At 41.6% G+C, this 22,558-nt stretch overlaps 2 protein-coding genes across 3 annotated transcripts in view; one reads left to right on the plus strand and one right to left on the minus strand.

Annotated features, from left to right (window-relative positions):
- The window catches only part of fam185a (family with sequence similarity 185 member A), a 55,747-nt gene extending 51,626 nt beyond the window's left edge, over nucleotides 1–4,121 (minus strand). The window contains exons 1-2 of the mRNA XM_062983545.1: nucleotides 3,413–4,121; nucleotides 1,696–1,805 (exon numbers count right to left, since the gene is read on the minus strand). Coding sequence (XP_062839615.1) covers nucleotides 1,696–1,805; nucleotides 3,413–3,899 — 597 coding nt within the window. The 5' untranslated portion in view covers nucleotides 3,900–4,121. The remainder of the gene's footprint in view (nucleotides 1–1,695; nucleotides 1,806–3,412) is intronic.
- Nucleotides 4,122–4,221: 100 nt separating this feature from the next.
- Nucleotides 4,222–22,558, plus strand: part of ccdc146 (coiled-coil domain containing 146) — a 72,579-nt gene continuing 54,242 nt past the window's right edge. For both annotated transcript variants that reach the window (XM_062983535.1, XM_062983536.1), the window contains exons 1-2: nucleotides 4,222–4,334; nucleotides 15,121–15,377. In XM_062983535.1, the coding sequence (XP_062839605.1) occupies nucleotides 15,138–15,377 (240 nt within the window). In that variant the 5' untranslated portion in view covers nucleotides 4,222–4,334; nucleotides 15,121–15,137. The remainder of the gene's footprint in view (nucleotides 4,335–15,120; nucleotides 15,378–22,558) is intronic.

Genomic DNA, 22,558 nt, shown 5'->3' on the forward strand with positions numbered 1-22,558 from the left:
CTTCATCTCCCTCTATGCCCCAGCTTGCAGTACGCACAGAATGACCTGGACGTGACAGGAGGAGCCAACCCTGTACATTACATAGCCACTCCTATCACTATGTCTTACTTTCCGGGTATGGCTTATATTGAGAAACTGTTTAGAAATCCTACTATGGCTTATTTTATGGGTATGTTTTATTTTCAGGGAAACATGGTACAGTAGAGCCCCGGTCATCCAAGATAAAGGGGCAGGCCCCATCACGGATGACTGAATGGCTCAGATAGGGCAAGGGCTCGCTGAGGGATGCCCACACGGATCTCCCCTGGCCAGGCCCTCGACGGAGGAAAGAACCACCTCCAGCAATGGCCCGGCCGAGGAAAACCCGCAGCACACTCCTTGCCTCTCAGAGGGACAGGCCCTGCTGGAGCAAGGGCCTGTCCATCCGAGAAAGGCTGAGAGTGCCGCGGATCTCCCTCGGCCAGGCCTTCGCTGGTGGAAAGAGCCCCCTCCAGCAATGGCCCGGCCGAGGAAAATCCGCGGCATGCTCCTCGCCTCTCGGACAGGCCCTGCTGGAGCAAGGGCCTGTCCCTCTGAGAAATGCGGAGTGTGCCACGGATCTCCTTCAGCCAGGCCCTCGCTGGAAGAAACTCCTTCCTCCAGCAAGGGCAGAGGGAGATCTGGGGAGATGTCCCTTGGCGAGCCATCGCCCTCTGGAAAGCAACCCATGAGCGCCGCTGCCTAGCAGTGCTTGTGGGGTGCCTCCCAAGGGGTGAGGGCTCGGCCCAGGGAAGCAGCCCACAAGCGCCACTGCAGCAGCGATCGCGGGCACCTCCGGGGCGCTTCCTCCTCCCTCTCCGTCTCCTTCTCTCGAGCTCCCTTCACTTGAGAGAGGGAGAGGCGGGGGGCTTCCGGGGTGTTTCCTCCTCCCTCTCCCTCTCCTTTTCTCGAGCTCCCTTCACTCGAGAGAAGGAGAGGGAAAGGCGCCCCCGGCGGCACCTCAGATAATACAGAGCCTCGGTTAACCAGAGCTTGGTTAACTGAGGCTCTACTGTATATGCAAAGATAGATATTTCAAAATCCCAAACACTTCTGGTTCCAAGTGTTTCAGACAAGGGATATCCAACTTGTATGTTTCTCGTTTCCTGATCAATTGTGTCTATTTATTCGGGAAAACTGGGTAGTTCCAGAGAAAAAAATCCTGTTTAAGTCTTTTGAGAGTCACTTCCAGTAAATGCAGATGATAGTAAATTATATGCACTAGTATGAACCTGGGGGGGGGGGGGGGGCTGGTGGACTCTAGTATCACCTTTAACAATAAGTCATTTATATATTAGCATCATCTTTCCTTGGGTAACAGTTCACTTTTTCAGAAACAATACATAATAGTATAGCCTCTGATTCTTAAGCATTTTCTATCATTGCAGGACTGCAATAGAATGTAATAGAATCCAGAAAAATGCAAATCTTTTAAAGGCCTGCAAGATGGATTTTACATCATTATTCACTACGTATGCAAGAACTTCATAATCATAAGTCCCCTTTGGGGAGATAAAAGCAGGGTATAAATAAACATAATATAAACACAACATTAATAATAATAATAATAATAATAATAATAATAATAATAATAGTAATAATAATAAAGATCACTTATAACATAGGACTTATTAAAAAGAAAATAAAGCAGCAAATGGAAATATGTTTCTTCAGTACCTTTATTGATTGAAGAATGCTCGTTCCCCTCTCTGTTTCTATTCTGCAGTTATCACATTCAATTTTCTCAACTTTTACACAGCCATTTCCTGATATCTTGATATCCAAGTCTAAAATAAATATTAAATTGCAAGATAAATGGAATTCAGCACAGTGAATGTGTTATTTCAGCTACCAAAGCTACAAATAATAAAGGAAGCACCATACCACATTCACAACATAAATGTGCAACAGGAAGTTTACGACTTTCCTCATGTTATTACACCACTAGCCTTTATAGTCACCAACTATTTTGGCTATTCCACTTGACCCTATGTGCAAAATGCAAAAAAGGGCTCCTGCCTGTAAAGGCACAGCCCACAGACCAGCTCAAGATATCACACAGAATTGTCCCACCAACATATGTCACCTTTTAGATTGGCCCTTCTTTGTGTGTGTGTATCGGTGTATGCTTTCAAGTCACCTGTTCACTTATGACACTTCACTTATGTTCACTTATGACAGCCTCATGAATTCTATAGGATTTTCTTTGGAAAGGAATATGAAGGTTTTGCCAGATGCCCCCTCTAACATATAGCCTACAGCACAAAGTATTTGTTGACAGTCTCCTGTCCAAATACAAATCAGGGCTGTCCAGCTTAGCTTACAAGATCAGACAGGATTTGGTGCTTTTAGGATATTTAGGCATCCTTTAGGGCAGAGCTCTATCATAAATTCCTTAACTGCAGTTCCAATGTGGCTGACAAGGTTTTCTTGCAAATCCCACAGCTTGCAGCACCACCTAGTTTGGAGGCAGTCAGTCAAGCCATCAACTAACTAAAAATAGCAAAGTCAGTGGACCTGTTGAAATCTTTAAAAAGGCTGCCCCAAACTGACACAACATTAAAAAACTGTTAAAACAACACAGGATCCGAAATAATAATCCAGGAGTCGTTCCAATCGTGTTACAATCACGTCATAGCTGCCTATTGCACTGTACTACTCTCTGAATGCTTGGTTCCACAGCCAGATCTTTAGTTTCTTTCTAAAGTTCAGGAGGGAGGGAGCTGATCTAATTTCATTAAGAAAGGAGTTCCAAAACCAAAGGGCCACCACTGAGAAGGCCCTGTCCCTCGTCCCCACCAGCCGCACCTGGGAAGGGGATGGAACCGAGAGCAGGGCCTCCCCAGAAGATCTTAGCCTCTGAGGTGATTCATGTGGAAGATACATTCGGACAGGTAAGTTGGGTTAGAACCGTTTAGGGCTTTATAGGTTTATAGGTTTATGTGTCCATATTTCTTGTAACGGGAGGATTTAACCTCCAGTTTCCTGGGAAAACTGAATTATTGTATCATTTTTTTTTTCGTGTCAGGAGCAACAGGAGTTGCTTCTGGAGTTAGAGAATTGGTCGTCTGCAAGGACGTTGCCCAGGAGTTGCTTCTGGAGTTAGAGAATTGGTCGTCTGCAAGGACGTTGCCCAGGGGATGCCCGGTTGTTTTGATGTTTTACCATCCTTGTGAGAGGCTTCTCTCATGTCCCCTCATGGAGCTAGAGCTGATAGAGGGAGCTCATCCGCACTCTCTCTGGGTGGGATTCGAACCTGGCAGCCTTCAGGTCAGCAACCCAACCTTCAAGTCACGAGGCTTTTATCCCCTTGGCCACCAGAGGCTGTATCATGAAAGGATGCATTCCCCCAAATGGAAGAAAGCTTTGTTTCAGGGCCTCTTCCTGCACATACCAAACTTCACTGGCATTCTCACATCCACCGAGGCGGCACCATCCACGTCACTTGAGATGATGCTCACTTCCTTGAGCCCTTCATCGTATTTCACCTTTAAAGAATCCAGGCCTGACCTCGGGTGGCATGTCTTGGTGCTGGCTGCTTTCGCGGTCACGAAAATCCTGTCGCCATTGGGGTGCTTGTGGGGGTCCAGGGGGCACAGAGTGACATGGCAAGGAAGGTGGGCCTTCAGTGAGCCAAAGGGGCACACAGCCAGGGCCCACTCTTTGAGGGTTTCCTTGGTCTCTGGCCTGGGCTCTGTGGGTTGAGAGGGATCCGGGCTTCTGCTCCCAGGGCTGGTCCAAAGCAAGCGAGGCAGCAGCTGGCAGGTGCCACTCCATGCTTCCTGCCCAGCAAAGCCTCCTCCACCAGTCAGCAACCAGTTCCTTGCTGGGATTCCAGCTGCCAAGTGCCAACACCTGGGCAAGAGGGGCAGCAGCATCATGCTCAACTGAGTCTGGGCCTAGTCGACCAAGGCTCCTTTCCCTTCCACAAAACCAGCCCAAGGCTTTGTCGACTCTTTTGTTCCTTCCATGAGAGACAAGCCCACCCACTGGGTTTCAAAACTGACTAAACCCAGGGCCTGTGAACTAAACTGTCCTTCAGGCACTACAGCCTGGCCAGGCTCAAGTGGCTGCTGGGAATTGTGGTTTCCACTCCACATCGCTGCTCAGAACTAATGGGAGTCTTGAACTACAAGCCCCAGAATGCAGAGCGTCAACAGAGCCCGGGAAGACAGGATGTTTTGGTATGATGCGGAAGGAACAGCCAATAAGAAGAAAGGAGACGGAAGAGGCGGGTCCTAAAGCGGCGCGTCGGTTTCCATGGGAACGCGGGATGCTGAGGGAAAGGTTGCTGGAGCGTCGCGGGAGCCGAAAGGGTAAAGCGGGCCAAGGCTGGGATGGAGGCCGAAAGAGTCGTTGAAGTTATGTCAAACTGCGTTCATTCTACAGTGTGGATGCCCCCACTTTCCCGCGGTTTACTTCAATTGTTTTAAGTCGCTGAACAGAGCAAAAAGTGTTCATGTTCCATTCTCTCAGTAGGCGAAAAGGGAAAGGCTAAAGGAAGGAAGGGGAGGGCCCTTCCACACAGTCATATGACCCAGAATATCAAGGCAGAAAATCCCACAATATCTGCTTTGAACTGGGTTATCTGAGTGCACACTGCCATATATTCCAATTCAGAGCAGATAATGTGGGATTTTATTCAGCTGTGTGGAAAGGCCATGAGTCTACACTATAAAAGAAAATGGGTTCCTTGGAACTACAAAGACAAATATCCACTGTTATAATAATACAGAAATTTTTTGAATGTCATTAAACCTATATTTAGTTCAATTCATCAATATGAATACAAAAACAAAAAAGCATTGCTATAAAACAAAGGACTGTTACATTCACAGTAAAAAAAAAAAATTTCTCTCGAAAGACGAATTGACTCCTCTTCTCGTAAACAATAATTGTTCTTTACCAAAAGGTTCAAATCCCGGGAGCGGAATGAGCGCCCATTGTTAGCCCCAGCTCCTGCCAACCTAGCAGTTCGAAAACATGCAAATGTGAGTAGATCAATAGGTGGGTTCACATGACCTTGGAGGTGTTTACGGACAACGCCGGCTCTTCGGCTTAGAAATGGAGATGAGCACCAACCCCCAGAGTCGGTCACGACTGGACTTAACGTCAGGGGAAAACCTTTACCTTTACTACTGGGAAGTAGTAGACTCTAAATACTCGAATTGACTCCTCTTTTTATATATAATTGTTCTTATTTTTTTTACTATGAATAGTAGACTCCAAAACCCACAACCGGTTTCAAGTCAAAAGAGTCTTCATCAGGTGGAATGGAGCCTATTATCTGTGGTGTTATCTGTGTTATTTGCACAGAAAGATCTATTAACACCACTGTACCATTTCTTTTGCTGTCTATGCCCCTGTTCAGAAGATTTGTCCTTATTTTCTGTCCCTATGATAATTGGATTTTGAAACTTTTGGCTTGTCTTGGAAACAAGGATTAGTGAGAAAGCTTCAATGGATACAGCTTTTCCCCATGATAGCTCTTCCAGGAATTTCCCTTCTGAGGGGTAGATTTCCTCTTCCTGTTGTCTCACCCTGGGTCTTGACTAGGAGTCGTATGTAAGTTGGATTATTCTAACTCAAGGACTGCCTGTAGTTACTTTGAGGCTTTCATTACACATTCTTTTTTTAAAACTAAGGCTCTGTTATAAAGGAAATCTAGATAGGTGTTATCGGTCTCTCTATCACTGTACTTTGCAGTTGATCTTGAGGCAATCCAGGAGGCATCCATGATGTCCTGTGACATCCTGGTGTATTTGTGTTCTTGCCTGGGATATTTCGTTTTTTGAGTAATCCAACAAGTGGATTTGTTTTGGGAGACTCTATTCCCCCTTACAAGGAGGAATTTCCTGCCTGTAAAGTTTTACTTTATTGCTGTGTGTGTGTGTGTGTGCTGCTGATGTGAGTGGAGATTATATGGCAGTGGGTGACTCCTTCCTTCCCATTCCCAGCTCTTTTTTCTCATTTTATTTGTTTGAACATTTTGGTTGCCTTTGCCATCAAATAAAAGGCTATGTATAGTAATGATAACTATCGCCTTATTTTTCCCATATTTCTTTCTGTGCTCTAGCCCTAAATCTTTGGGTCACTTCCCCACCAAGTTGAGAGAGGCTGTGTTTTCTCCTTTCTATGACATTCTATGTACAACTGAGTGGGAGTTACATGTGCATTAACCTGTGCCCCTTATGGGATTGTTTCCCATATTTCACCATGGTGACACATCAGTATGTTTGCCCTTCTTTTTTCAGGTTTTAGCACTCATTCTTTGTAATGCCAGCATAGCACATTGCCACTTTTCTCCTAGGGGCTTTTCTGCAAGATTGCTAACTACTATCACCAGCTATAGAGTGTTTCTTTTGTATGTGATGTCTGTGTTTTTTTCCGTACTAGCTCCCCTTCTTTTTATACTTTGTGTTCCTGCCGCCTTCTATCTGCCATCCATGTTATCCCATTATCAGGAAATAACTAGTAGGACGTCAATTCCCAGGTTACAGAGGATGGAGAAAGGACATTGACCTATTGGGTTTAAAAGTACCCTTTGTAAACAATTGTGTTTAGAAACTCATGGTTCTATAGAGATAGCACAAGCTTCACTAACTGGATGCTGCAAGCTCCATGAAATGTCATCAGTTATGATAGTGAGAAAATCATATTTCAGGTGAAAGTGAAATTGGGGGAGATAGAGGCCTGCCGCTACTCCCCCCCCCCCACCACCCCATAGATGTTTTGTGTGCATTTATTTTTGCCATCAGGTGGCAGCAGTAATACATCCTTTTCACTGCAACTGCATCTGCCCAGAATTCATATACACAAGTGTTCTTTTGGCAGAAGTGCAACTAATAATAATGTGGAAGAATACATAGTTTCAGGTAGACATGAAGCATATGTGTGCTGAATCCAATTACTGCCTTACTTTTTCCCCCAGAAAAGTTCTGGTGTTACTGGAGAAAATATAGGTAAAGGTAAAGGTTTTCCCCTGACGTTAAGTCCAGTCATGTCTGACTCTGGGGGTTGGTGCTCATCTCCATTTCTAAGCCGAAGAGCCGGCGTTGTCCATAAACACCTCCAAGGTCATGTGCCGGCATGACTACATGGAGCGCCGTTACCTTCCCGCCAAAGCGGTACCTATTGATCTACTCATATTGGCATGTTTTCGAACTGCTAGGTTGGCAGGAGCTGGAGCTAACAGCGGCCGCTCACGCCGCTCCCGGGGTTTGAACCTGGGACCTTTTGGTCTCCAGCTCAGTGCTTTAACGCACTCGCCACCGGGGCTCCTAAATATAAAGAAATATATAGAAAATATAAAGAACCTATATTGAACAGAATGTAGTTAGATCTCCTTGAATATGAGTTTCCTTTTAAAACAAAAAGAGGAACGAATGAATGAATGAATGAATGAATGAATGAATGAATGAATGAATAAATAGAGGAGGAGGAGACCTTTTTGGTCTCTTATTAGTCAAATAGTCACTTCACAATAGTCCATGACTTCTTGCTGCTTCTTGTCAGCATTGCCTGATTAGAACACAATCTAAAGATAAAATCCAGTTCATCTTTAGAATGCCACCCAGTGCTCTCTTATTTTGCTGTGTTAGACGAATACTAAAAGACCTAAATATACTAAAAGCACCACATCCTGTCTGATCTTGTCAGCTAATCAGGGTCAGCCCATGTTAATACTTGGATTGGAGATTGCCAAAAAATACCAAGTATTGTGGGCTACATTTCAAAGAAGAAAATGGGCAAAAACAGCTTTGGGCATTCATTTCCTAAGAAAACCCTATGAAATTAATGGGGTTGCCATAAGTGAACAGGTGCCTTGAAGGCACAGAGATCTTTTGGCTAATTTCAGAAGTTGGGTCCAAGCAAAAACCAGGAGATTTCTGGTTCCTTCATTTCTTCTTCCTAGCTTCCCTGAAGAATCTTCCTGTCTGCTATTGATGTTGGAAGACTGAACTTGTATCTGTTCTATACAAGCAGGGGTCTCATGCTCTCTCATAACCATGCTCATTCTTCCACAATCCCTTTCAAAGTAGAATCACTTCTGCCATAAATAGATGAGTAAAAGCATGTTAAAGTTCAGGCCGTCCTCCTTTCTCCTTCTTAGAAACTTGAAGGAATGTTTCTAATTCAGGCTTAAGTTCCTAAAAAGGAACATCTTTCTTTAATTTACCACGGTGTTTAGAATCTAACATTCTTTTGCTTTTAGTAAAAGAGTGGTGGTGCATAAAATATTTAGAGAAACCCGAGGTGTTTTTACTTTAGTTGACAACCATTTGTAAAATGATCAATTACAATGAGTTTTATGGGGATTGTAAAAAAAAAAAAATGGACAGTGACTAGCTTAAAGCTTCTACAGAGCTGGAAACGGGTTTTTTTTAATGAGTGCTTGCTATTTATAGTTGGAAACAGCCCTTTGTTCCACTTACATTTTCCTCTAGCTGAGTTTCTAAATACAAAATGTAAAAATGCACTATCTCTATAAAGTTCAGAAGTAACTAACACATTCAAATCATTCATCTTCTTTTTAGTGAGTGTTCTTTGTGAGATAGTGTGATGCATGTTTTCTCCCTCCCTTCCTCTGAACCTAGGTATTAAATGAAGAGTTTTCTCTCCAGGTAGAACCCATTCAAATGTATGTGGTAGTTACTTATCAACCCCAAATTGTTGCTTGAACTGTCCAATATGATGGAAGTGCATTCAAAAGCAAATCAGACTTGCACTTTCTCCCACGTTGCACAGGACAGCAGCTTGATTGTTATACGCAGTGTCAATTTTGATAAAATTAAGCAGGATGTTGTTGCTTGGTGGCTTCAAGTTGTTTCTGACTTAGGGTGACCATAAAGTGACCCTATCACGGGGTTTTCTTGGCAAGTGTTGTTTTGTCAGAGTGGTTTTGTCTTTGCCGTCCCCTGAAGCTAGGGAGAGTGTGCCCTGCCAAGGTCACCCAGTGGGTTCTCATAGCTGAATGTGATTTAAACCAAGGCCCAGAGTCATAGTTCAATGTTCAAGCCACTACATCATGCTGGTTCTAAAGCAGGACTTATATCCTGCTTTAGGAAAATGTGGTGTGCTTTTCCTTCACAAACATCAATTGACCTTGTTCACACCACAGGGTTACAGTCCAAGAAATCATAGGGAAATAGAATGACCTTTTAAAACAATGTGTATTAGATGTTAGCGACTTAGCATATCAAATACTACAGTTTGGTATACATCTCAGAGAGGTTAACCTTTTTCAAACAATAATTACAAATATATCTACAATGAGATGAAACTTCAAACTGTCACACCATATGGCATATCTTTTATAAAGATTGCAAAAGAAAAATAATCAAACCTACTAGTTTAATTGTGGTAAATACAAGTGTATCTTAATGCTGAGAAATAATACATAAACCTTAGAATTCTCATATGAATGAAGATAATTAATTCCTACATGGGAAGCTTAAGATATGATTGTCCTTATATGGTAAGATCTAGGTAATTTAGATAAAATTTCCAATAAAATTGACAACAGATTCCATAATACTGACTCACCATTGTTTGGAACAAGTGCTCGTCTCCCCTTTCCTTCCCATTCCCTTGTACCATGTCTTTTGTGCAATGTTTTTGGCTAGCTTTATTCTAGAACTCCCCACTGTATTTGAATCAAGAAACTAGGGGTTGGATACTGTTTTGTTCTTCAAACACTATATTTTCTACTCATTTTATCCATACATCATTTAATTGAATATTGGACTAAAAAGCTCTAGATGGGCACAGATTTAAGTCATGCTTTAATTTCTCTTCATTTTCAAGAATTTTCCCAAGACAAATAAATGTCCTTGTAGAAAATTGTGCCGTGCTGCTTTTTATGGAACTGACAATAGTGTATTGCTGCAGGATTTTTTGAGACCAATTTTAACTTTTTCAGTCTTAGAATTATAGAGTTGGAAGAGACCTCACAAGCCATCCAGTCCAACCCCCTGCCAAGAAGCAGAAAAATCCAATTCAAAGCACCCCCGACAGATGGCAACCCAGCCTCTGCTTAAAAGCCTCCAAAGAAGGAGCCTCCACCACACTCCGGGGCAGAGAGTTCCACTGCCGAACAGCTCTTACAATGAGCAAGTTTTTCCTAATGTTCAGGTGGAATCTCCTTTCCTGTAGTTTGAAGCCATTGTTCTGCATCTTATTCTCCAGGGCAGCAGAAAACAAGCTTGCTCCCTCCTCCCCATAATTTCCACTCACATATTTGTACATGGCTGTCATGTCTCCTCTCAGCCTTCTCTTCTGCAGTCTAAACATGTCCAGTTCTTTAAGCCGCTCCTCATAGAGCTTGTTCTCCAGACCCTTGATCATTTTAGTCGCCCTCCTCTGGACATATTCCAGCTTGTCAACTTCTTCTGTGGAAGTACAGTATTATTTAATCCTTGGGAGGGGGGCTGACAGGAGGGCTGCTAGATATGTATAAGATCAAAATGTGTGTGCAATGATTATTCTATAATACTTTTTCCAGAACTGCGTATTCATCCCTATGTAGTAGTCCAGGATTTAGTCCCTTACCATATAAGCTTGATTCTGTGTAGAGTCATAGGCACTCTGGCTTTATTCAGTGTCTTGTCTGAAATTCCTGTTGGCTGTATAACACATGCTACCCAAGCCTATCCAAGCCTTTACCATCAAACACTGAACATTTGACTGTATTATGCATGCATGTACAATGAGATTAGTAATGAGAGAGTATATGGCCACAGAATTCCCCCTCCCAAAGTCCTGTTAGCTGTCAAAATTTTATGAAAACACAATTGAAATAATTTTGGTAGCTTTGTGTAAAACTATGTACATTTGTTCTTCTCTTCTTTATTCCTGTTCGTCCCTGTAGTACAAAATTGTGTGTTGCTTGCAATTGATTACATCATGTTTTGATTTCTGTAGGAGGCATCATAAATAAGTCTCTCTTTTTTGCTTTTTAAATGTTTTTCAAAATTCCTAAGCAAATGCAGCTGCTGAAATGACTCGGTAAAGCAAAATGTCCTTGACAACAATCCAAATAGTACCAGAGGCCAGTTTATATTTGTAACCTTCAAAGATTTTGCTGACCTATAGACAACTGTGTCTGTTTCAAAAGAAAAACATACACAGATGTAGCTGCATTATATACTTGATCTCTTACATTGTTGTGGCATGCTCCACAAATAAGCTAGTTTATGCTGTAGCAATTACTCTTCAAGTCCAATTTAAATGTTACATCCAGACTGGATTACTGCAACACACACTATGTGGGGCTGCCTTTGAGGATGGCCTAGAAACTGCAATTGGTGCAAAGGTTGGCAGCCAGGTTGCTAACTGAACTAATTATAGGGAGCGGACAATGCCCCTATTAAAACCGCTCCACTAGTTCCTGATAAGTTTCTGGTCCCAATTGAAAGTACAGGTTAGTATCTACAAAGCCCTAACGGTTTGGGTCCTGCCTATCAGCTCCAAAGATTCTTGGTCAAAACCGATTTTTTAGACCCATCGCAGTCTGGTTTCAAGACTGGTCATGGTATCACGATGGCTTTGGTCACCTTGGTGGATGACCTCTGCAGAGAACTTGACAGGGGGAGTATGTCCTTGTTGGTTCTCTTGGACATCTCAGTGGCTTTCGATACCATCAATCATAGCATTCTTCTGAGGTGGCTTTCTAGAATGGGCCTTGGGGAAATTGTTTTGCAGTGGCTCCACTTCTTCCTGGAGGGTCACACCCAGTAGGTGAAGACCCCTGGCCTTTGATCTGTTCTATCCCCATGCTTTTTAACATCAACATGAAACCGCTGGGCTAGGTCATCCAGAATTTTGGAGTTTTGGAGTTCGGTGCCATCTCTACGCAGATGACACTCAACTCTACTACTCTTTTCTACCAAATTCCAGGGAAGCCCCTCGGATCCTGGACCAATGCCTGGCTGCTGTGATGGGCTGGATGAGGGCTAACAAGTTGAAGTTTAATCCTGACAAGACAGAGGTCCTCCAGATCAGTTACTCGGCAGATCGAGGTATAGGGTGGCAACCTGTGCTCGACGGGGTTACACTCCTCCTGAGGACACAGGTACACAATCTGGGGGTCCTTCTGGATTCAGCGCTGATGCTCAAGCGTCAGCGGTGGCCTGAAGGGCCTTTGCGCAATTAATACTTGTGTTCCAGCTGCAACTGTACCTCGAGAAGTCTGACTTGACTATGGTGGTCCATGCCTTAGTAACCTCCAGGTTGGATTACTGTAATGCACTCTACGTGGGGCTGTCTTTGAAAACGACCTGGAAACTGCAGCTAGTGCAAAGGCTGGTGGCCAGGTTGCTAACTGGAGCGAAGTACAGGGAGATTGTTAACCCCCCCCCCCCCCCGTTCAGACAGCTGCACTGGCTACCAATAAGTTTCTGGTCTCAATTCAAGGTGCCAGGTTATCACCTATAAAGCCCTAAACGGTTTGGGACCTACCTATCACAAAGATCTTTGCAATCGTATCTTCCCCTACGAACCTGCATGACCTCTAAGATCTTCTGGGGAGGCGCTCCTCTCGTTCCCACGCCCATCACAATCATGGCTGGTGGGGATGGGGGAGAGGGCCTTCTCAGTGATGGCCCCTCGACTCTGGAATTCTTTCCACAGGGCAATCAGGCTGGCACCCACCTTGTCCATCTTTTGCAAAGACCTAAAAACGTGAATGTTCCACTGTGGTTTTGATTAGACAGTTTCCCAGAAAACTTTGGTCACTTATTGTTGTTTGATGGCAGTTTTATACTGTGTCTTGTTGTTGTTGTTCTTATATTGTTTTATGCTGTTTATGAATTTTAATGTGTCCTCCCCAGAGAGATTGAGCTGGCACCCACTCTGTCTGCCTTCCTCAGAAACCTCAAAACATGAATGTTCCAATGTGCATTTGTTAATGGTTAGGCCCCTGTCCATGAATGCCCAGATCAAGTTGAACTCAGCACTTTACCCCCAGCCCTGGTCCTATAATTCACTTTTTGTACAAGCCCATACCCAGCCCCTCTAATTTCTGATCTGCCCACCAAATTCCTAGTTCTGGTTACATAAAAACATGCACCTGTTTGATTGCTATGTTGTGTCAAAATTTCAAAGCAATCGGTGAAGTATTTTGGGTGATTTGAGATTCTGAACAAACGGACATTTACATTTTTATTTATATAGTTTTTGGCTTCATGAAGGGAGAGGAGAGGGAGAGAGAACAAGAGAGGAAGGGAGTCCAGTATGAAGAAAATGATGCATCTGCCTCTTCATTTTGTGCTTTGTGCTTCCTTGCCACAACTTTGTGCTTCTACCATTTTAAAGTTGATCTTTTTAATTGTTCCGTGTGAATGTATATTTATACATCATTTGTTATTTATAAAGTACATTTTCTTACTTAAAAACATATAACAAAAAGGGAGGGCAGAACAGATGAATAGCATTTCATTGCATTTCAGTGGGAAAATTGCTTTGAGATAAGAACATTTTAAGTTAAGAACTTAGTTACAGAATAATTACTCTTAAGGCAAGATACCTGTCAAAAGTCAGATGCCAATTAGAGAGCAAAATAGAGTTTATTAAAGCAACAGTCAAAAAAATAGCTCAACAAACTAAAAAGAACTTAAAACACTTAACTTTCAGTGTTATTAAGTAGAACAAGCGGGTAAAACCCCAAAAAACAAGAACTGGCAAATAATCCAGATTAGCCAGAGATATAATCTGGGTTAAACTTAAAGTTCTAAAACTTGACCCAAAAGTTCACAATGGGCTGAAAAATGGAGGCATGAACTAAAGCCGCTCTGAGTCCCCTAGCTGCTCTGAGTCCCCTCGGGGAGAAGGGCGGGGTATAAATGCATGTAATAAATAAATAAATAAAGCAAGCAGTATTGAAGCCCACAAACCTTTCCCAAAACTCAAAAGTACAAAAGGAGTTCAAAACAAACGCCCAAACTGAGCTAGGGAACTCCCAGTTGAGAGCAGCAAAGCCAGCGAAACAGCGAGACGCTGGCGAGCTTGCAGCAACTGCTGCTGGAACATACACCAAACCAAGAGTTAAAGGAGCAGAGCGGGAATGCGTCGTCAAGCCAGTCCGAAGTCAGGATAAACCAGCAGCGCCAAGCTGCTGCAGAAGCAAACGCCAGGCCAGGAATTAAAGGAGCAGAGTGGGAGAACGTCGTCAAGCCGGTCCGAAGTCAGGATAAGCAGACAGCGTTGGTATCAGGAGTGAAGGTAGTAGTCAGCAACAGCAGACAGCCACGGAATAGAGAACGATGCCAAGCCACGGATTGAGAGCAAAGAGCAAAGCCGAGTTAAGTTCCAGTCCAAGGTCTAAGGTCCGAGAGGTTGAAGTCATCCAAGAAGGTCACAACACAAAATGGCACAGAGAGCCAAAGCAACGAGGGCGAACAGCAGCTAATACAAAATAGTAATAACAGTGCAGTCCAGGAAAATCCACACAATTCCAGCCCTCAGTTGCAGAATAACCCAGATTAAATTTACATCCGTTGCAAAGTCCCAGTCCAGTCTTCAGTAACACACACAGGAAACCCAATGGCGCCCAGCAACACCTTGCCACACGCAAGGTATAATGGCCAAACAACCCCAATATATCCAGGTCTCCCTCAGAAGACTCCCCATCAGTCTCCCTGACCCTTTTCCTAAACAAATCCTCCAACGAGCCCTCCTCGCGAGGGTTTTTCCTTCCTCTCCTGATCCCACCACTATCATTCACAGTCTCTGAAGGCGCATTCACAACAATACCACTGTATATGGATCAATATGATATCTCTGTTTGCAGTGCACTTGCTTTTATAATACGTGCTTGAAAGAATTATAGTGGCAGTGGTGATTCTTTTAAGGTTTCCCCAGCGCAACAGAGAGAGTAGGTACTTCTTTCAGGTTCTCTCAAAATGAAGAAAACTCAGAGAGAGTTTGAGAGCTCCATTTAAAAAATTCAGCCATCACAACCACTTAAGGTATATAGCAGTTATTGTCATTGGTTGCTCTGTTAATTTCTCCATTGTTATTTATAATCTGATCTAGCAATCCAGCACTCCTTTGTTATTCCATATTTATTTTAACCTGTTACATGTATTTTTTGCTATTTTGCAGAATTTTGAAAAGGAAAAATGAGTGATTCTGAGAAAGAGGAGGAGGAGGAGGAAGAGGAAGCGGAGGAAGAAGAAGAGCCTTCTGCTCCTTCTGTTCCTTCTGTTGAGTCTGAAGAAGAGGCTGAACTGAAGTCTGAATCAGAATCTGAACCAGAGAATCCACTTGATCCTATTTATGCTTTGGCTCCAACAATTAATATTCAAGATGAAAGTTCCATTGATGTGAATTCATGTCCTGCATTTCAGTGCCTTGATGAGGTAGTGTATTAATAGTATCATTTTGATCAGCACGATGGATATTACTTTAAAGTGAAGAAATATTTCTTTTCTTGGTCATGTTTTAATTTTATTGGCAAGATTTCAGGACAGTTTCGGTATAAAAATATAGAATTGTAAGAAACTTTGTAGTCCAGTTCCTTCTTCATAATACCAACAATGTCTTTTACTTGGAGTGAGAATATGACAAACAACAGATAACTTCTTGCTTAATATTCAAAGGAAGTAGGCTATTAACAACAAAAATAATCCCTCTGTGTTCTGTTCCATGTTGCTTTTTCAGTTGATTTACAGTTATAGGAAATTAAAAATGAAACCACAATTTAAGGACCTATTGTGAAAATGGAATTGATTTATTACAACTGCAGCCTAGGTCAAGATATAAGCGTTCCTTTCCTAGAGCTTAAAGACTCAGAAAAAACTAATCAGAAAACTGCACTATGATTCAAAGACACTGTTGATGTTGATGTTATGTGCTTGATGTGCATAGGACTTTTCTATTATTTTTCAGTTATCTCATTCTACCAGATGTTTTAAAGAAAATTGTTATGTCTTCCATTTAATTGTTTTGTTATATAAACAACTAGCTTTGCCCGGCCACACGTTGCTGTGGCTTATGGGAATCATTTGTTGGCTAGGTGGAATAGCCTTGCAGCCTCAAAGCCTGGCCATTTTCTGGAGTAGTTGGAGTAGCACTCTCAATCAAAGAGCCACTTTGAAGCCTGGCTACTTTCTTTGTAGGGGAATCATTGTTTGGCCAGATTGAATTGTACTGAATAGTCTTACAGCTTAAAAGCCTGGCTGCTTTCTACATAGGGCATCCTTGCTAGGCCAGGTTGAATGGGATGGAGTAGCCTTGTGGCTTCAAAGCCTGGGGATTTTCCATCTAGGGGAAATCTTGGTTGGCAGTTTGAATAGCACTGAATAGCCTTGCTGCTTGCAAGCCTGGCCACTTTCTACCTTACGGAATCCTTGGTTGGCCAGTTTGAATAGCACTTCATAGTCTCAGTGTGGCATGTATGAATGCTGAAATTAGGCACCTTGATTAGCATTTAATGGCCTTGCAGCTTCAAAACCTGGCTGCTTCCTGCCTAGGGGAATCCTTTGTTGGGAAGTGTTAGCTGGCCTTGATTGTTTCCTTTCTGGAATTCCCAATTTCCCTGTTTTCAGAGTGTTGCTCTTTATTTACTGTGCTGGTTTTAGAGATTATATTGTTCTGTATTATTATACCACAGTCATTATTTCATATTATATTTATACTCCTATATTATCTGCTTAGAAGTGGATTATGTGAGGCCCCTCCTACATAGCTGTATAAAATCCACACTGAAGTGGATTATATGGCAGTGTGAACTCTAGATAATCCAGTTCAAAGGAGAACTGGATTAACTCTAGATAATCCAGTTCAAAGGAATGCCTTGGCATTCTGGGTAATATAGCTGTGTGAAAAGGCCTTGAGTCTACACTGCCATATAATCCAGTTGAAATCAGATAATCTGTATTTTATAGGCTGTGTTGAAGAGGCCTAACTGCCTGTGCCCTAGGTGCCATCTTGGCTGAGGGAGTTGCTAGGACATGAAGGGGGCGGGGCCTAAAGGCAGTGTGCGGGGTGGGGGTGGGCTAAAGGCAGCAGACAGGGCCGGCCCCACTATAGAGGCACCTGACGCCGCTGCCTCGGGCGCAGGTCCGGGGGGGGCGCCGTCAGGCTGGGCGGGAGGCGGGGCACCGCCCTGACGGTGCCCCGCCTCCCGCCCAGTGCGCCCTGGCCCGTCTGGCCTTTTCTAGCTGGCCAGACTGCAGCGGAGGTCCCTCGAGGCCGCAATCGCGGCCTGCAGGGACCTCCGCTGCAGTCTGGCCAGCTAGAAAAGGCCAGATGGGCGAGCGGGAGTAGCGGGAGTAGCGCGGGAGGCGGGGCCAACTCTGGCCCCGCCCCCCACCCAGCGTGCCCTGGCCCCGCCTCCCACGCTGCTTTAAAAATCACAATAACAAATTTTGTAACACATTTGCTCAGTGCCGTTAATTTGTAAAGATAAGAAAAAAAAGAGAAATAAAGAGTCAGGAAATATAGAGGAAAACCCAATAATAAAAAGAATGGTTAACCTGAAATGCTTTGGACATTAAAAACAAAACAACTTAGTTTGAGGGACTTTGAGGGTGTGACCTGGAGTGAAATGTTCTCTAGCACTTTAGTTCAATGTGGGAGATAAACAATTCATATAGTAAAGCTGGTTCTAGAGCTCCAAAACTGGCAGTTTACTTAGATATAAAAAAGATGGAGGATTACCCACTTGAACCAATATTTGTCTTCATGATCAGTGAGTTTCAGAGAGTAGCGGTCACAGATGAGACAGCAACTTAGGTCGCCATCTTAACTCCTCTGCAAAAATTGCTTTAGCTATAAAGCTGAAGAAACTTAAAAGCCCTTCCATTGGTATTATAAATCAACTTAAACAAAGAGTGAATATTGAAAACCTCCCTAACTGAAGGCATTTTTTAAAGTTTCTAAGATCTCCTGTCTAAATTCAGCTAGAAGATTTAAGAGTGAGCTTGCTAGCTGGCTCATACCCCCTTCCCCACTACTTTCTTTCTATATTGGATGTGGGTCTCTTTCATTTTGGCTGCTGAAGGGGGGGGGGGGGGGTAATGGTTGAACTAGTGGAAAGTTGAAAAATAATTATCAGTATTTGGAAGACTTTTAGACAACTCCAGAGCTCAAACACTCTGAACTACAAAGACTGTAACTAACAGTCCATATTCAAAGAAGATATGAGCCAGTTGTAACACTTGAATAATTTGTATCAATTGTTGGTGGAAAGTAAAATTCCACTGCCTTCTCTCACTGCTTTGCTGTCTAAGAAAAGCACTGAAGATGTCAGAGCTTCTAGTGCTGTCATTGTTAGTGGAATTCAAAAAAAGAGCTAACTTAAACCACAACTAAAATTAAGCAAGACTTTAAGGGATTGTCAGGGATTTTGCAGACTGTGTATGTAGGTATGACTGAATCCAAGGAATGGATACAGGCTTGTCTTCAGACTGAGAATAACTTAAAAAAAGCAAAAATGTTTTTTGAGTCTGTAAACTTCATGCAAATAGCAAGACAAAGCCAAAAAATATATGAGTCCATTTGGATGAGAAAAAAAATTCAAACTTCAATAGAGAGTTTCACATTGAAACAATGGTCCAGCTACAGTAGGAATATTGAGAATAGTCTGGTATAAACAATCTGAGAATTTTCGCAAAATCAAAAATAAATAAAAAATACTTTTCTTTTAGGTGGGGTCACTAAAATACTGTATTGAGAATTAAGAGGGAAAGGCAATGCGATACTATATAGAAATAAATGGTTGAACTACAGTAGATTGTCCATAAAGAATAAGATTAATTTAAATTAAAAGGGAATAAAATTTGGGGGGTATATTGAGGTGATAAACTGAAGATGAATGAACAAGAATTTATACTTTAGTTAAAATTGATAAACTGTTGATACCAATATTACTTTCCACTAATGTTAAATATACAGGTTTATATTTAGCAGAAGATGAAATGCAATTAATTAGAACAAGAAGAATATGTAATAGTTTGATAGTTGCCTTTGCTTGAAGGGGGGAAACGTCAATTGTCTTCTTAACGGTTTTTTTTTTAACTTTTTGTAAAAGGTGGAGATAAAGTTTAGCTGTTACTTTTAGTTGGTAGGGATGGACAGATAAGGGGTGGAAATATTATGGGTTTATTTTCATATTGGATTATTTTATTTGTGTCTTATTTTAGTGTTTTTATTTTTAATTTGTTGTAAAAATTACTAAAAATTAATAGGAAAACAACAACAACCCTTTCACAGCCCTTTTTACGTTTTTTTCTCCTATACCTCTGTTGATTTTATGTTAAATTTCTGTATTTAATTCTAAACTTTTAATTTTGTTTGATAGAAACCCAGTTAAACAAAATTGCTCTTTAGTCGTACTTAAAGACAGACAAATATATATAAGAAACATATTGAACATTGAGAGCAGTGTTTCTGAGATGCAGATACTAGATGTTGTTGAATGTCAGAGCCTAGAACAGTCAGGGATTCTGGGAGTAGCATTCCTAAAATTTTGGAGGTTCATATTTAAGAGAGACAGATTTAGGGAAAGTTACAGTTGAATGAATTGAGAGTGATGTGAAAACAAAGCAGATAAAGGAACTATTGTTGAAGTCCAATCAATTTCCAGTGCACCGAAGACATTGTATATCAAAATAAGTAAGGTAGAGATGTAAAAAAAACAAAACCTGTGTTTTAAGTAATGAACTTTAGTGCTGGGATGTTAGTTAGAATACATTTTGGTCATAACTGGCTGTGTTCCAAAGACCCAATGTGACATTTCAGTCATGCCAACATTCTCAGACACTTCTGCTAAGTTCACATTTCCAGTCAGGTATGTAAACATGGGGCATATCTTCAGTTTAGAAATAATCTCTCTAAATAATAAAGACATATAATAAAGATATAAATTAATATCTTATTATTTCAAAACATATATTGCCACACCATAGGATATGGTTTTTTAATAAATTCAGTACAGCAATGATGTGTTGGATGAAACCGATATCTAAATCAGTGCTACTCATATTAATGTTCCCTGACAAGTTTCCAGGAAAGAAAAGGACAATAGTACTGGTCCCTGGCACATTGAGAGAGGAGGAAGCACTGATCTAAACCCAATTCATCCCTGTCCAGAGTGTTGGGTTTTCTATTTATCAGAGGGAAAACAAAGAGGTTACTGCCTTGTTTCTCCTTAATATAATATTATGGCAACTTTTGAGCATGGAAAATATTGACCCTTCTACACTTTTAGTTAATAAAATGTGTGCATTCCCAACTAAGCATATATGCCCTAATGTATGTTCTGCTCAATTAGTAAGAGACTTTGTGTCCGATAGTCATCAGTCAACTCATTCTGTCTCTCCCCATGTACATCATCTTCTCTGATACAATACAATATTTTTCTAACACAATGTAGCCTTATTTAGGGAACTGCTAAGAACTTTAAAAATGGGTAGAAGGAATGAGTCAAAATTGCTTAGTCCTTTTTCATAATGCCACTTATTTCCAAAATGACCTCAGTTAAGCTAAATATTTCCATGTCGTGACAACGAATTGTAAGTAGTTTGTTTCATGGGATTTCATTACTTGATGGGAATAAAATTTTGTTGTGTGTCAGCTTTGACTTATGATGACCTATGTATGAGAGATTTCCAAGACAACCCACTGAATGGTCCTGTCAGTAAATGTCTGCTTAAATCAAGTGTTTTTATTGATAAGATTAGAAACAGTAGCAAAAGTCTTTGAGCTTCTGTCCTGAAAACTCCAATTCATGGCTATTTTATGAGGTCAATGTAACTTGCTAGAACTTTTCCAGAGAATCAACCTCTATTAATTTGAGTATTTTAGAACTGCCCCAAGTGTGATAACGACTATTTTGAACTTATTTGATATCTGCAGGAAGCATGAGTATGAGGTTGCTTTTTCTGTTTCTTTTTAATAGCTAAGAACTAGTTCTCCACATAGAGTAAGCATGTTAGGAAATGATACCACTTTGTATTTTTCTTATAAAAACCAAAAAAACTAGCAGTGAATGAGTATTAACAGAACTTGTGTAAGAATTGATGCAATTATTCCTCATCATGGCAACTTTATGGTGGTGTTGTGGCACTAGTTTCATGTGGTTTGCTTTATCCATCCTGACTCTTATCTTTTAAGATGATTAAGGATTTTCCCTGTCATAAATATTTCATCAGAAGTATATTTCACCTATGCCAGTTTGGAGGTAATATTAATCCTTCCCAGCCAGTGTAACAGGAAGAATTGCATGATTAATATGCTTTTCAGAGTTAGTTTTAACAGTTTGTCCTTGTTTTTGCTCCTTGATGGTTTTTTGTCATGTCAGGAGTGACTTGAGAAACTGCAAATCACTTCTTTTGTGAGAGAATTGTCCATCTGCAAGGATGTTGCCCAGGGGCTGCCCGGATGTTTTGATGTTTTTACCATCCTTGTGGGAGGCTTCTCTCATGTCCCCACATGGAGGACATGTCCCCACATGGAACTGATAAAGGGAACTCATCTGTGCTCTCCCAAGTTGGATTTGAACCGGCAACCTTCAGGTTAGCAACCCAAGCTTCAGGTAATCTGTCCTGCTGGCACAAGGGTTTAACCCACTGTGCCATCGGGGGCTCCTTCTTTGGTGGTACAAACATGCTGGAATTTTGACAAAGGTAATTTTGCAAGACATTAGTTTTGTGATTGTTATAAAGCTCTCAGCACTGTAGTCATTAATACAATATATATTGCTATGACCCAGCTTTTGTCTGAGTAAAAATTGCATGGCACAAACATGTCCATATTATGATAAATCAGTAGTAAAGGTTGCAGGAATTATAAGTTAAGAGACTCAAGATGTAAGATGAAACTACAACACAAGTTTGTGCTGATTATTGTAATAGTGAATATATGGCATATTGTGTAATGCTCTGAGTCTGTGTATCCAAATGCCATTCTGACGAAGTGGGTTGGAAGACTGCTTGTTAAAAGCATGGGATGTCTTTCACTTCACTTCCCATAGAGTTGTAAGTTATTTCTTGAAGCTTGTGAAGCAACATGCCTGTTTTCTCAGCGAATCTAAAATATTTTATGGTACAAAAACAGCATAGTAATGAATGTGTCAATTCATTTAAAGTAGACTTGTTAAAACCTTTCATCTACATTGTTGCTTGATGTGATACAACTGCCTATTTTTTGTGGGGCACCCCTTTCTACAATGTTCATAGTCTATACATCCTGGGTGGGTTCCCAAAAACTGCAAATAGGACACTTGACAAGCTCTACTAGTCCTTTTTTTCTCTTACTAAGCCAAGCATGTTTTTTCAGAGTGGCCTCAGATGCAAGAAGTCAGAACAGGAAGTTGAGCAAATCATGTTACTCAAGTAAACTTGGTACTTCACACTCATTGAGAGGGAAGAGCAAAAGTTTATCTGTCAAATGTTTATCTGCCAAACTGGCCAAATTGACATCTATATATCAGTTGTGGCATGTTTTTGGGGGCTATGTGTCTTATGTAGAAGAGATTAAAAATAGTCATCTTCAAAATTTAAGACAATAAAACCTTTTATTGTCTGCCCTTTTGCTT

Source organism: Anolis carolinensis, chromosome 5, assembly GCF_035594765.1.
Source record: "Anolis carolinensis isolate JA03-04 chromosome 5, rAnoCar3.1.pri, whole genome shotgun sequence".
NCBI lineage: Eukaryota > Metazoa > Chordata > Lepidosauria > Squamata > Dactyloidae > Anolis > Anolis carolinensis.